This window comes from Sceloporus occidentalis, unplaced genomic scaffold (assembly GCF_023333645.1).
Source record: "Sceloporus occidentalis isolate IW3139 unplaced genomic scaffold, rSceOcc1.0.p SCAF_4, whole genome shotgun sequence".
Lineage (NCBI taxonomy): Eukaryota > Metazoa > Chordata > Lepidosauria > Squamata > Phrynosomatidae > Sceloporus > Sceloporus occidentalis.
The window spans coordinates 16,457,465-16,474,019 of NW_028316984.1; the positions used below are offsets into that span (position 1 = coordinate 16,457,465).

A 16,555-nucleotide genomic window follows, 5' to 3' on the forward strand; every position below is an offset into this window, starting at 1 on the left:
AACAGGCCAGCTTGCCACACTAATCTAAAATCAGTTTCTAGATTTTTGATGTTCCCCCAATTCCTGACCTGACATTGAGAAGCAGTACAGTGTGCCCACGTTATATGCAGGCGTAACTTATGTGGCTTTCAGCACACGCTGAAAGTTGCGCCAGGAGAAGGCTCGGCACACCCCAGAAGAGGTAATAGTGCGCGCACTTGTGGTGCTTGTGCCATGTCGCGGGCATGAATGAGCTCCATTCTTTTGAATAAGGCTCGAGCATACACGGAATTCCCCTTACTCGGGGTCCATTGTATTTTCAGCCTAGGAGCTTGCTGCCAAACTCCCTAGGCTATTTGAACTGCAGGGACAGTTTGGGGGCAATCAGCACTGTGAATATCTCCCTAGTACCTTGGTGGTAGCATTGCCTCTCTATTCCATATTTCCTTCTAGGTTGCTCCCTGCTTTACTTCCCCTTCCACGTTTTCCATATCCTTTATCTTTTTTTTATTGTTAGTAGGATAAGTTATTTAAAGCACTGTCTTCCCCCAAAAAAGAGAAATGTGAAGGCCAACTTTGTTCATTAGAAGAGAGGCAACCTTTATAGGACATACTTTTTCTTACTGTCTCTTTTTGCTGTTTTCTCCAGGACTGCCCTCCGTCTCAGGTAGTCATTTTGGATTTCATTATACTTTGCTGTATGCTCTTTTATAAGATCTGTGGTTTTCTTGTGGTGTTTCTTCACAAGATCCTTCATTTCTTTGTAGTGCTTCTTCTGAAGTTTTACAAATGCTTTCTGTTGCTTTAGTTCCTCAATCGTTTGTGCTTCAACCTCTGCAATAATGAAAAGAAATGTCCCATTGCTGTCACTATTAAGCATTTATACACTCATAGGAACCTTTAACTAAGCCTTAAAATAAATGCACTGGAGCAGGGAGTTGAGAAAATTAAAAATGTTGCTCTTATGCATCTTAGCCATAGTTTTTTACAGTGACACAAAGTAACATTTGTGCATGTGGCATTCAAGAAAATTTTTCATGGTTCAAGACAAACAGAGCCAAGTATTTTCTGGTGAAAAAAAAATTCTCCATGTGAAGTAGCCATGAGTCCAAGTTCTACTGTTAGTTTCAACTAGAGTAAAGCTACTGCATTAATTGGATTTACTTATTTGTTGATTCACCATTCAACAATTTATTCAGTTGTCTATACTAGTTGGAATTAAACAGCAGGACTGCAGCCATGATGTGTGAGCCAGTAGATTTGTACAGAGGGAATTTCTTTTTAAAAAACAAGACAAAACAAAGGCCCCCGCCGGCGCCATTTGCTCCGTGCGGGAGCTGCAGCAGCCAAACCGAGCGGCTCCTGCACGGAGCAAAAAAGAAGCTCCATTTCGGAGCTTCTTTTTGCGGCGCCTCTATGACGTTGCGAGGCGCAGCTGGCGCATTCGCGACATCATAGGCGCCGCGACACGTCTGGACGCTATGCGTCCAGTACGTAAAGATGGCGGCGCCCATGTGGAAGGGGCGCCGCCATCTTGTACGTATTGTATACGTACTAGGGTTAGGGGGGTGCAGAAGCACCGCCCCTTCCTAACCCTAGTACGTATACAATACGTACTATATGGCGGTATGTATCCCGCCAAAAATACCATTTTTGGACTACAACTCTCAGAATATTCAAAACCAGCATATCTGATATACCAGCTATGGGATTCTTGGATTAACAGTTTACAAAAGTAATTTTTCCAAACTCTGCACATACTTATTTTGAGGAGCAGTAAGGCTTCTGGAGAACTGGCTCAAAGCATGGGCGGGTTATAGACCGCCCATTTGGGGCGGTCTGCACCCGCCCCTTTCCCCAGTGTATCGGGGCCTCAGCGTGCAGAGCGGCAGCCGCTGAGGCCCCGATCCGCCGCTTTTCAGGCTGCGGGGAAGCAGCAAAACGTTGCTTCCCCGCAGCCTGGAAAGGGGTGTCCCTGGGGCTTCAAGCCCCAAGGACACCCCGCGGCGGCGGGGAGAAGGAGAAAGGGGCCGCTTGGCCCCTTTCTCTTTTAGTCCGCTGGGCGCAGCCGTCTGAAGGCTGCGCCCAGCGGACTAAACCAGGAAGGAGCTCCGAAACGGAGCTCCTTCCTGCTCCGTGTTCAGGGCGCACTAAGCACCCTGGCGCGGAGCAAGGACGTCATGTCCGCGCCGCCCCATCTAGAGGCGGCGTGGCCGTGACGTCCTCACGGCGGCGGCCGTATGGAAGGGCTGCCACCGTTTAGTGCGTGACGAGCACACACTAGGTTTAGGGTGGTGCGGAAGCACCGCCCTTTTGTAACCCTAGTGCGTGCTCGTCACACATTAAAGTGCCGGTCTGTAACCGGCCATGGACACCCAAACTCACTCATCACTTCCCCTAGTGGCTGCAGCAATGGAGTATCTTCATTGAGAAGATTTTGTGAACTGGAGCCAAAATGATTCAATAACCTAATCCTTAAATCAGTGTGGCGGTTGATGGGAGATGAACTCTAACCTCTGAAAGGCCACACATTACCTACAAATGTCTCAAATACTGTCGCTCATTTATGACCTCAATCTGTGAGCTAAGACATCCTCACCAAAGTAGTAGGCTGTGGATTGCAACACTGGCAGCCACCACTGGCAGAACCAGTCCCTTTGTCTACAGTAGAGAAAAGCTTCAACTTATGGCTTATCAATATGTTTATGTTAAGGTGTCTAAACAAAATGTGTAGCACCTGTATGGAATTCTTCCCATCAGTTTATGCAGAAATGCAGTGGAACTCTCTGTTTTGAGAGCTTTGATGTGAAGGACTGCTTAGAATACTTTTCAATATGTATTTATTTTAAAGATTTCCATACCACTGTTCTGAAGTAAACACATCTTCCTCATACCAGTCTCCTTTGGCAGTAGGAAGGGCATTAGCATGCAAAGCAGGCATGCATATCCATGCAGGACACCACTGGCAAGGTCATTTATGGGAGTGTACACTGATACTTGGAAACATTAGGAGTGACACTTCCCATCCATCCTGGAGCTAACTGGCTATAGGTGTACATGGTCTCTGTAATGTTTAGGTTGGAGCATGGAGTGTTGACAGTGCAGAACTCCTTTTTAAAGGTGTGGTGGTACAGAACTGAGCTCTGAACATCACAGAAGTCTGTGCCTGATTCCAGAGGAACTCAGGAAACTCATACAACTGAGAATCAGTTTTCTGAGGGTGCTCCCACTTCCAACTGTCAAGATTTAGCACCATCACCTTCTTGACATACAAATACAGAGATTCTGATTCTGATGTATCACATCTACACGTTGCTTACCAGTCAGAACACTCTGAATGAGATCTTCTGTTTTTGCTGGCACTTTCACGGAACCTAGATGCAAACAATAATGATAATAACAGCTGTTTCATAATGGCAAATGAAAGCTCAAATAATAGGTACCCTGGTTTTTAATGTGAGAAACAACCATTAAATTATACCATCAAACCTTTTAAATCAATACAGGCAGTATATTCATCAATTCATTCATTTTATCTGTTAGCACAGGATGAGCAAATATTTCAGATGTTATTGAATTGCAACTCCTATCATTCACCACCTCAGACTATACTGGCTAGAGATGTTGGGAGTTGTGGTTTCAAAACACTGGGAAGAAATACACATTCCCTATTCAATTTAAGACATATCCCAGCAGGACATTTAAATGGATAGAGTCTTGTCCTAATCTATTCCTGACTAATATATATGTACATAAGTTTTTGTGGATTCCAGACACATATCAACAAGTGAACTAGAGTCCTCAAAAGCTTATGTAGAATTGAATTAGGCTTAAAGGCTGCTTCCTTCTTTTTATACTAATTTGGCAGGACATGGACCCTACGTCTCCTTTCCCACACATATGGCACTGGCATGACCTCCCACTTTAATAAAGCAATTTTAGTATATGCCTATATGCCACACAGATTAGGACAGATGCTAAGTGGAGCAAAAACAGCCAATATTTGCCATATTTGCTCCAGATGGATGTCTGGCAACTGGTATTCACAAAGTCAGAGACTTTGTCAGAGAGGGAGAAGTTGGAGAAGAGGTTAGTGGGGCTGTATTGACAGGCTGTTGAAATACCTCTGCCATTACCACCAAAACTATTTCAGTAATTTTCTATATTAGGTTAAATGGGATGCAAGATGGGGCAAAACACTCAGGATGGTATTCTAGTAGCTGTTATGGTGATGGTTCTCCTGGTGGCTACCAGCCATTATGTCTTACCCTCCCTTTTCCATAGATCTCCTACATTTTTTCCTGCTTTGAACTCCTGGGCACTTTCACACAACACAATTATAGTGCTATGACTGTACTTGTAGATAATAAGTTGAGGGAATGGATGTTTGGAGATCCTCAGCCAGAGAACTCCTCTAGTGCTTCTGAGCAAACTACATACCCCAGGATTCTGCAGGATGGAACCATGGTAGCTAAACTGGAATCACAGAACTGTAACTATGGAGTGTGAAAGGGCCTGCTGTATGTCATTGGCTCTGTGTGAAAGTGCCTAACATATTATTTTCAGCTAATCTCTGTTTCCCATATCAAAAACACATTCTACATCCACTCATTTTTATATAGTGTATTTCAAAACTTACATTTACATTTAATCTTCTTCTCTTTCAGCCTGTTTCTGTAAATTAATCTGTATCCTGTTTTTTTCGATTTTCTTTCAAGCAGCAATATTCTTTCAGGTTAGACTCCCACTTTGGGGGATTATTGAGCAGCCCTGTACTTGGGGGGGGGGGGTTGCCAAGGGCAAGTGGAGCATTTTGACCTCTGCCCACAACCCATATTGTTAACTATTTCTGTTTAAATTCTAGTCAGAATTCCTCTCATCCTCTTATCCATCTCTTTTCTCTTTGACTATGTTGTCATTGTGCCTACTACATGCCAACCAGCCTCCCTGGGGCAAATGCTGCAAACTGAAGCCCTTCTGTTTCTGGGATGCGAGACAGCACCTACCTTGGTTGGCTACTTTTCCTCCACCTGTTTTTTGTAGTTTCTGTTTTAATCTGTGTGGTACATATGAAAAGCGAAGCCTCTTTTTGTCAAGATAGGGGTTCCATCAGTGACTATTTTTCTACCTGACTGCCGGAATCACAGATTTTCTCATCTTTGTAAGGGTGCTTTGATACTCCAAGATACCCTGTTGTGACAATGGTCCATTGCTGTGAAATATTTCCAATTTAGGGACTTTTCTGAGGAGTGTGCGTGTGTGCGTGCAAGAAAGCCCTTCTCCAGAAAATGATGTGTTTTGTCCAAAAAACTATTATTATTATTATTATTATTATTATTATTATTATTATTTCTTATATCCCACCTTTCTCCCAACATAGGGGCTCAACTAACTGATTTCCCCCTTGAAAACAGTGTGCTATTCACAAAATAAGAGTGTTTTCTGTACCATTTTTTTTTTAAAAAAGGGGCTTTAGATGTAAAAAAAAATATTGAAAATACAGTATGTGCAAAACCTCTCATAATCGCAAACTGAATAACGGGAGATTTCCGTGCAGGGATGAAATAAGTGAGGGTTTGCATTCCTTCTGTGTACAGCTTGCCAGATCTCCTTCCCAATTTTACCGGTACCATTATCTTTAACTTTTTTGTGTGCCAGACCACCTTGGAAATGCTCACTGTAAGCAGAAGGCAAGCAAAAGCTAAGAATACCTGTTTTCCAACTCTCCCCTCTTTTACCTGCTGCTTTTTTGCCCACACACTGCTGCCTTTTTCAACCAAGATGATCCTGCTTCTATCTTCTTCAGTGAGATTAAAAGACAGAGATTTTGCCCTGATATGCTCCCTATCTCAATAAAAGACAAAAGAATGGGCCATTGTGACTTCATGCCACTGCTGCCTGGTTGAAGGAGAGAGATAACTTGTGCTACCATGCTGATACAGCCTGCCTGAAAGAGAAAGGCTAACCATTGTGACATCATGGTGATGCTGTTCATAATGGCCTGGTCTTTGTGACATCATGTTTCTACTTGACTTTCTGAAGGCACTTTTTTTTTTGCCCCACCTAACAAGAAGGCTGTTCCTGTGAATAAGACATTTGACCAAAAACTTTGTACACGGACTGAAACTTGGAGAAGCTATTTTTACGGACTACAACATTCAACAGGATGGCTAGAAACTATCATGCTGATGTTGTCTGCCTAAATAACAGAGACTGACTATTTTGACCTTGAACTGATGTTGCTCACTTGAAGAAAAGAAACTGGCCCAGCAAGATTTCAAGATGATACAGCCTTCCTGAAGAAGAAAAGGGAAAATGTACACCATCCTCTCTAGTCATTCTCCCAATACTAGACTGAAGAAAGGAGCTTATGAACAGGTGTCCAGGTGCATGCAGTAGTTTCAGAAGAAATCCAGACCTGCCACTGTGACTGTTGGGAGCTGAATCCATTCACAGTAAGTGTCTTCCAACTGCCCACAGTCACAAAATAATAATAATAATAATAATAATAATAATAATATGATTTATTTATATCCCGCCCAATCACTGGGCATCCGGGCGGCTTATAACAGTAGGGAAATACAAAGCAATAGCAATAAACAATAACAATAATAGCAATGAAAATGCCTCTATATCATCAGTCTCAACCAACCAACTTAACCAACTTGTGCCAACAATGCTGTGACATACTCTACTATGGGAGGAGGGGATTGTGGGGTTGTCCAGATGTTGTCATATTGCAGCTTTCATCCATCTTAGCTAATCTAACTAATAGTTATAATATATCTCCCAGCATCCTACTCCAAAGCAACAATTTGAGAGCCACAGGACCAAAGGCCAAAGCAACCATCAGCAGTCTTAGCCAACACAACTAATGGTAAATAATGCTAGGAGCTATCTCCCAGCATTCTGCTTTAAAGCAACAATTTGAGAGCCACAGTTAAGCTAGCAATATGGAACATTCAGATCCACAATTACTAGCAGGTTGGAAATTGTTCCAGAGTCAGTCCAGGGCCTCCTTTTTTCCAATAGATTTTAGACTTGCTCTGGAAACAAAAGAAAGCTTCCAGACTGTAATAAATTTTTTTCTCCTCTTCCTCTTGGAGGCCCTGGAAAATGTGAGACAGGGTCTTGCTATGCCCGCCTCATATGCACACCAGTTCTTTCCCCTGAAAGCTCAACTGGCACCAAGACTGGGATAATTTCAGGACCAAGTTAAAACCTGGCTTTTTATTGGACATAACTGATTTTATTTGGGTGTCATACATCTTATGTTTACATTATTTAAATCTGTTTTAACAGGTTTTTAATTGTCTGGTTTTTAATTAATCTATTTAACATGTTTTTAATATTTTTTTATGTTATCACTATCATTTATTGCTTTAAACTGATTTTATTGTAAGCCACCCTGAGATATTTGGATAGAGGATGGGATATAAATATTTAATAACCAATCAATCATGGAATTGAAGCCTTAGATCTAATGGAGAGAATGTCATAGAAATAGCACCCACAATGGGAGAGAGGCCTTTACATGGAAGATATGAAGAGGCAGAGGAGAGTTAAGACAGAACTCAGAAGGATGGAAGCTGTTGTTTTCCATCCATCCTTAGTCACATTTTTCATTCTTTTCCTAAAAGGAAATGATATACAGTGTGAGAAAAGATCTGCTAATGCAATTTTTAAATAAATAAATAAAGCAGGGCTTTCTCTCTAGCAGAACCAGTCAGGTAAACTCCATCTTTGTTTATCCTCTGGCAGGAAATCAAAACTCTATGATTTCATCTTTTTTAAATTAAATTATTGATTGATTAAAAACACATCCACATTTACAACTCTCAAGACATTCACAAAAGGGAAAAAGGGTAAGAAACAACAACAAAACATCCAAAACATTAAAAGACAACATAAAATGACTTCCTGTCCCTTATTTTGAATATCTGATCTTTGGTTTCTTGAACTGTTTTTTTTAAAAAACAGCTTTAATGTTCTTTTCAGTGTGTTTATTTTTCTTACCAGTTTATTGTACATCATTTTGGCAGGCAAATGGCAAATAAATTAATACATAAAGTGACAGGATAAATGTCCAGGCAATTAGCTAATTGACTAATTAGCCAAGTTGCAAATGGTTGCCTGTAAAACTTAAAAGTGCAAAAATCCTGCTGATGAATGGTACACCCAAACTGATCCGAATAGTACAAGAACAAAAATCTGATTCTGAATAAAACTTCTCTCATCCTCCTCTCTGTGGTTGCATTCTACCCTTCCTCCCTATTTTTGGGTTGGTTGGCACTTTTATCCACACAACAGTTCTGGATAATGGGTTAAGCTGATCAGTTGTGACACATTCAAGATCACCCAATGAGCCTCCTAGCTTACAGGGGCGTGTTACCTAGCTTGCTACAGATAATAGGACACAGTAGCCCAAAAGCAGTGAAAGATCTGGTTAGAGGCACAACATTTCAAACAGATTTAAACATATTTATGTGTTTGATACACTGAAAAGAGATCTAAATTCAATTTGTTCTCCTCGTTTTTGTGCATAACCAAAAGGCCACACAAAGGTTTAATCACTTGCATGCCCCTCTTCACCCCCATTAAAAGGTGTTATATAAATGATACAATTCAATCCATTTCTTACCTGGTGTTGGCTGGCTGGGAGCAACCTGAGTTGATGGTTTTGGGGTGAGGGAAGCAGTATGGTTTACTCCATTTTCAGCTGGTGCAGGCTTAGGTTCATTGTGAGCTTCTGAAGGTGCATCTCCCTGTTCTGCCTATCAATAGAAAATGCTTCCTATTAATATACAAGAAAGTGGATCTTGTGATTATGAAACTTGACCAAAAACCCGTGCATAATGCAGAACTTGGAAAAGTAACTATTTTGGACTAGATCTCCCAGAATCCACCAGCTAATATGGCCAGTGGCCATGCCAGTGGCATCACTAGGGTTGGTATCACCTGGTGCGGTAACTCATATTGTCCCCCACATTGACCTCATCCATACTATACCCATACAGAACCCTTAATAATGTTTTTTGTACTTATTTACTCATAAATTGTAATTGCCATATATCACTGAATGTAATGGTTATAAATGGCAAAATTAAATTATACCTTTACATTACAATATCATATGCACAGAATAAAAGTGTTGATATATACAGTTTCATGTGATTAAAGTGAAAATTTGGTAAAGTGTACTGTTTTTAAAGAAAATAATTTTAAAAAATAAAAAAAAATTAAATTAAATTTTGAAATTTTGAAATTTTATTTTTAAAAAATCCTGGGGTCTCTCCTGTCTCCTCCCAGGGACCCTAACCCCATTCACCCCATCTCTTCAGCATTTTAAAGAGATACAAGCAAATGCCACAGCCTGTTTTTACCAAAATACACATGTTTGAAGAGCAGTGGTGTCACCCCCCCTCTTTTTTAGGGTGTCACCTGGTACAATCCGTAGTCCCCGCGCCCCCTAGTGTTGCCACTGGGCCATGCTGGTTAAGGTATTCTGAGAGCTGTTGTCCACAAAAATCACTTTTCCAAACTCTGGATTCTGCTTCCAATGATGTACAGACTTGTACTCCTAGTCGGCTGAATTCATATATTATGACTGCAAGATTGTCAAGGGAGATTGTATTTGTAGAGCATCAGCACAGAGCAAGTTTCAATTCAGTTTCAGAAAGCACTTTCAAAAATAATACCTGTAGCTTGCACTATGGTTTTTCACCACCTCTGATTACTTACAGGGGATGTGGGAGCTATCTAATCCTTTGCAAAAATGAAAAACTGGAATTAATAACAAAATCTGCCACCACAGTGAATCAATTACCCAACACTAGCATATCAGCTTTTTAAAAGACCTTAGTCTTTCAGTATTGTTTCATGCAGCTGCATAAACATAGATTGATTTTAAAAGGTATGTACAATATAGATTTAATTTGTAAAACATAGTTTTATCTTTCCATAATCACTCTATTCATTAAGCCCCTGGGTGGCCCACTATGATAAAACATTTGTAGGAGTCTCCTGTAGCTAGATCAGCTTCTTTATACCCCTCCTTAGTACACTTCCCTATAAAACAAGGTTTATGCCCTCTAACAAGCCGAGATAAGACAATTTATTTTTTGCCTACAGATCTCAGTACGCTACTCAATTGTAATACAATAACTATGGAGATTAAAATATAATCTAACAGCAGAATACACTAGTCACCAAGGAACAGAACATTTTATAAAATGACAACTTTATTTTTTAGTTTAATGTCCCAGCAGTCTAATTACTGATTTACTCCCAAGGTACATGAATGTTCCCAAGACAGCTCTCTCATAATTATATTCAACAGATAAGCTTACACAAACAGTACCTCCATCCTTGCCGCATGCTCGGATGAGCGTGTCTGTAATGCTCAACTTGTTTAAGCATTCCCCACAACCTTTCCTTCCTTGCCAGCTCTCACGGCCCATGTATAAAACTCACCCCCGCCCTTTTAATTTTACTACACACGAATAATCTTACAACTGCTCAATAAGTGGTCATATTGCTCAAAGCACACAGAAGATTCCTGCAACACTAATGGAATGGAGAGGAAGCATTGTAAGGCACTTCATTTCCTTGAGATACGAACATTTATATTAGAAGGACCTGTTGCCATGGCACCTCAGTGGATTAGTTTCTCTCAGGCAGCTTTCATTTTCATTCTTCATTGGTAATAAACTGATGGGGGGGAGCAGTTTTCTTCTCTAAACACTTTACACTTCCATAACAGCTGATAGGTACAGCAATAAGGGGTGAGGGGGAGTAGATTTAAAAGATTACGGTATGAATAAATTATGATGCAACTGGTTTTAGCATTCATATCTGTGAACATTACACATTACAAATGAATTCCCACTGCACCAATTTAACTGTTCACAAGCAACAGATTGTGGATGTTACCTTCCTTATAGAACACACATTTCTTGTCCAAAGGCAGTGGCAAGAATGTGATCACTGCTTTTGGTTGGCTCACTAAAGAACCTGATTCACAATGCATCTAATATATCTAAATATGTACGTAAATCTATAACTTGGTCTCACTTGGAAGCTGCTGATAGTTCTGTATTTGGATTTCCAATCAAGCAGGGGCACAGGTATTACCTCTTGATAGCAAAGCACGGAATAAGATTGGTAGTGTTGGGTTAAAACAGGTTGCTCATTGAGCTTAAAGAAATGCCAGAGAACAGTCTAGGAGCCCTCAATGGACACTGGCTCATTTGTAAGGCAAGGAAGAAATTTACACAGACATTTGTAAATATACAAATACAGTACACAAATTTACAAAAAGCTGTTCAACAGCAGAATACACTTTCTTATAGTGTTATGCAGTCTCTTCTTTGGAGGTTTTTAAACAGAGACTTTGTGGCCATCTGACAGGATTGTTTTGCTCTTGTATTCCTACACAGCAGGAGTTTGGACTGAATTCTATTCTGTTCTATTCCATTTCCCAAGAAGACAAGGAGATAGAATCATAGAATCATAGAGTTGGAAGAGACTGCAAGGGCCATCCAGTCCAACCCCCTGCCATGCAGGAAATCCAAATCAAAGCATCCCTGACAGATGGCCATCCAGCCTCCGTTTGAAGACCTCCAAGGAGGGAGACTCCACTACCCTCGGGGGGAGTGTGTTCCACTGTCGAACAGCCCTTACTGTCAGGAAGTTCCTCCTAATGTTGAGGTGGAATCTCTTTTCCTGGAGCTTGCATCCATTGCTCCGGGTCCTAGTCTCTGGAGCAGCAGAAAACAAGCTTGCTCCCTCCTCAATATGACATCCCTTCAAATATTTAAACAGAGCTATCATATGCGGCATAAGCACCTCAAATGTAATCCTGGTCCTTCTTCTCTTTCTTTAGAATGGGTAGTGAAAGTATCTGTGACATTCGTCAGAGCTCCACAAAAATAATTTTAAAATTTTAATTGAAAAAAAAAACACCTGAGGCTTCTCCTTTCCTATTGAGCCTCACCCACTCATACCATCTCTAACATTTTAAAAGGACGCAAGCAAACATCACAACCCATTTTTGCGAAAAGGCAAATGTTTGCGAAGCAGTGGTGTCAGCCCCCTTAGGATGTCACCTGGTGAGATCTGCACCCCTTGCACCCTCTAGTGATGCCTCTGGCACTAGTGAAGGCAGTGGTGGGAGAGAGGAGACACAGGTATGCCATGGTGCATCCAGCTGCCATTGCTCAGCAACTCATCTTGGGCTGTTATATTTGGCTGTTTGGTCTGGAGGAGAGTTCAAAATTTTTCAAAAGGGGAGCCGGGAACTTATACCAAGGCAACAGAGCAGTCAATGATCAGCAAATGGGGTGAGTGAGATGGAACAAGAGTGAAGAGTTGTGCCACAATTATGTCATAGGAGGTGGTTTTGTAGAAGCGGTAAAGATATGCTACCTCATATGCACTGCTATTTGTCTTAGGTTGGGATGGAAAGAAATTAATTTGTTTTAATGGTTTGGACAAAAAAAGCATTTGCGTATCTCCTGTTGCAAGAAAATATGCATGTCACCTTAAGCACTTGCTTGTCTGAAAGGCTTACACTGCATTTCTGAGAAATTCACCACATACAACACAATATGGGGTTTGGTTCCAAGATCCCCCCGTGAATAACAAAATCCGTGGATGCTCAAGTCCCATTAAATATAATGACATAGCTAAACGTTGTCCCTAATAAAAGATGGAAAATCAAGGTTTGATATTTGAAATTTATACTTTTTTTAACATTTTCAAACCGTGGATGCTTGAATCCGTGTATTTTAAAAAGTCACCGCCTAAAATGGACATATTTGAGGGGAGGGGACCGGACCCAGAAACATGGTTTAGTCAATGGGAAAACGTTTTGTAAATTAACTGAGAATCCGTACAGACAGGCCAAAATAACGCTGCTTCAGGTCACTTTGGAGGTATGCTGTTTACATGATGCATGCATCCTAAGAGGCCAGAAGCCATGCCAAAGTCACGCTCCAGTCCTAAGGACAGGAGTGTAGCTTTGGCGCAGCTTCTGGCCTCTTAAGAGGCATGTGTCATTTAAACAGCATACCTCCAAAGTGATCCAAAGCAGCTTTATTTTGGCCTGTCTGTACTGACCCTAAATTGTCCAAATAAAGATACAGATTAGAGAGATGCATTAAAATTTTCCCACGTTCCAGTGCTTAAAGTAAAGGAGTCCTTTAACCCAATACAAAACCAGGATGAAAAGAAAATGCATGTGGGTGTTGAAAAAACTCAACAAAATTGAGACTAAGAGATTTTCATATCCTTAGTCAGAAGGGACTGAATCATAGGACTGTCTTTCATTATTTTAATGTAATCCACTTTGAGGTATCTATTAAATAAAAACTTGGAAACCACATAAACAAATCCTAGCATAGCTTTGCAAGGGATTTGTCACATGGCTGATGGACAAATGCAGCTATCTCTGTGGCTATTAATTACAAAGATAATTTTGCCTGGATCTGAAAGTTTCCCCATGGGGTGGAGAAGTTGCCAACAGAGGTATACTGATAGTCTAAATGCTGAGATGCCGCTGTTTCAAAGTCAAAGCATTTGTTTGTAGAGGGATCCCTCATCTGGCACTGAAATACAACTGCATCTTAACCATGTAACCCATTTATCATGCAATGTAATTTGCACTATGCAATGAGATAGTTACTTCTATCCCTAAGTATTCTGAATATGGGATACACAACCTGTAATCCAAGATCAAAAAAAAAAAAAAGGGGGGGGGGGTAGAAAGAAAAAGAGACAAAGACATTCTAAACATCTCTGGTCCCAAGCATTACAGATAAGGTGCATTATGAAACTTGGTTTATGTATCTTTGCCATTGTATTAGCATGTACCTCCCCCCAGATTAACCCTTTGTGGTTCATGAAAAGTCTTCAAGTGACTGGAGGACCTCAGTCATTACAGCCATACATGAAAATTATGTTTGATGTGAAGATTTGTGGACCCCTGTCTCCAGTCTCATCTAGATGTTTCTCATGTTTTCCTTGTTACATAGGTAGGAGCTCCCAGGAGCTAGCAGGACACATGCTAACCACATCACCTTAAAAAGTTTTGGGCCCTCAGCCACACCACTACTTCCCATCATATCCCCTTTGGATGTTTTTATTGTGACTTTTAAAAAAATGTCCCTCATACCGCCAGAGGAGCTATGTCACCATGTTTTGTGGAATACTTTAGGCCAAGAAGAGGCCTACATTTAATTAGAGAGTTAATAGGAAGCAGATTTTTGGTGTACTTCTTTGATAAAATAAAGGCTCTGTGAACTATGGAACTATGATTTATTTATTTTTACTTAAGTTATTTGGTTTGGTCATTGTGCTCATTTTTTGCTCCAGAAACTATTGTTTTTCATTGTTTTCTGGGTTCATAGTGACAAAAGAAAAAATAACATAGAGTCCAGTCATCTCTTTATTGTCCTATCTAGAACAGAACAGCTTTGGAATACTGCACAACACTTGGCATGGTTTTTGATCAATCCAATCTCCTTGCAAAAGTACTCATAATGCATAGCAAACAGTCTTGGGGAAAATGAGAAAACCTCAATAATGCAGACGTACATCAGCATGCTTCTTCTGTCTCTCCCGCACTCCCATTCCCAAAGAGCACTGAGCAAAGCATCAATCTCATCCCTTTGTTATGACAAGAGGTTTGATCAAGCCCAGACTCTTACCTCTTTCTTTACTTCTTCTTCATCTTCCAGAGTCAGTGCTGCCAGCTGTTTTGCTCTCTGCTCCATCAAGTTCACATATCTGATTGGGTTGGACAATGCTTCAATAACATCTGGAAATCAGAGAGGAATGTGGGATCCTACTTTAATTTGTTTTCCATATAGCAGTATATTGGTTATACAGAAACTAAATGATCACCTTCAGAACCCTAAGGTTCTTTTTGTGTCTCCCTGGTCTGTACTCCTGAAAACTTAGCTCAGCTAGAATGGTTAAACATTTAGTAGAAAAATAGCTGCATGCTGTCATTAACCTCATATAGACCAATACTGCAGTATTATGAAGGTTTAGTTAAAATACCATTGATTTTTCTAAAACTTTTTCCTAATGATCAATGTATAGGGTTTGCATTTCAAAATCACAAGATCATGATTTAGAATAGATCTTTGGATCATTCTAGTTCTAGTTCCATGGCAACCTGCAAGTATTATACTTCTCTTCAACACAGAGGTGGTTAAACAAATAGCAGACAGATCCCATGAAGCCCTAAGGCCTTTCTTTTTGTTCCCTCAGCCTTCTCACCAAACATCCTACCAAATGCCAATGAATTGTGACAGTCTAAAAGAAGTAGAAAATGCTTGCTTTAAATGGGTTTTCACAGTTTGCTTCAAAAATCTGGCAGCCTCCAAGGAAACAACCTTTAAGAGGAGCATTTGATTGATGGATCTTTTCTCACTTTGTCACCTGAATTTGATGACACAAATTGACACCAAATTTTAGTCAATGTTCAGGGGCTGCAGCCTGTTGGCATGCCTCCAAGAGGGGGCAAAACTGAGGCTCCAGGCCTGTTAAGATCCCACCCGTATTTTAATGTATAACTTAGGCCTGTTACAGACTGCCAAAATAAAGCTGCTTCGGGTCTCTTTGGAGGTATGCCGTTTAAATGATGCACACATCCTAAGAATCCAGAAGCTGCACCAAAGCTGCACTCCAGTGCTTAGGAATGGAGTGTGGCTTTGGCGCAACCTCTGGACTCTTAGGACCCATGCATCATTTAAATAGCATACCTCCAAAGAGACCCGAAGCAGCTTTATTTTGTCAGTCTGTAACAGGCCCTACTTTTTTATTCTGGATTTCAGAGACAATTATTGTTGTTGTTACTACCACTACAGCTACTACTACTAAATATGATGTATGGTAATAGAAGGCACATAGAAGGTGGGACTTTAGTATAAACTTTACTAATGAAGTTGTGGGAACTTTATCATATTTTCAAAAGAAGGTGCAATACTGTGGAATCAAGGAACACTATGTGAAGTAACTGTACATCACACTGGTGATCTTACAATTTATTGACATTCCTTATTTTCACAGGTATATGATGATACTGGAGGTTTATGCTTCATCTTACTATGGTTTACATTGTTATTACACTGTTTCAAAGCACCAAATCAAAGACAAAATGAAACAGAACAAGCCACTTCCAATGTTACATATGGATTTCCTCCTGGCAGACATTATAGTTACCTGCATAAGTATCAGGAACATAGTCTTTAACCTCTATGTATACAAATAAGGCTGGCAACATTAAAGGCTGATTTCTTTCATTTCTCAGGCAAATATAATGATAGCCTAAAAAGAAAGCAGGACAACACATATGTTAACTTTTTAAAGTAAAAGCAGTAAGTATAAAGATGGATCAAGAGATATTAACATACAGTTATGGTATGAGCAGAAGAGCTGAATTCAAGTCTATAGAAAATAGAATAGAATAGTAAAACAGAAAATAGAATGGAAAATGGAAGAGTTACCTTTTCTAAGAGGCAGAACAGATGGGCAGGAAAAAGTGGCTCGGATCTGATCTTCCAGAAGT

General features: G+C 40.4%; 1 protein-coding gene across 2 annotated transcripts in view; it reads right to left on the reverse strand.

Annotated features, from left to right (window-relative positions):
- PLCB1 (phospholipase C beta 1) overlaps positions 1–16,555 on the reverse strand; it is a 581,938-nt gene that overhangs the window by 71,277 nt on the left and 494,106 nt on the right. For both annotated transcript variants that reach the window (XM_089519303.1, XM_089519304.1), the window contains exons 22-26: positions 16,210–16,314; positions 14,688–14,797; positions 8,621–8,753; positions 3,300–3,353; positions 594–813 (exon numbers count right to left, since the gene is read on the reverse strand). In XM_089519303.1, the coding sequence (XP_089375429.1) occupies positions 594–813; positions 3,300–3,353; positions 8,621–8,753; positions 14,688–14,797; positions 16,210–16,314 (622 nt within the window). The remainder of the gene's footprint in view (positions 1–593; positions 814–3,299; positions 3,354–8,620; positions 8,754–14,687; positions 14,798–16,209; positions 16,315–16,555) is intronic.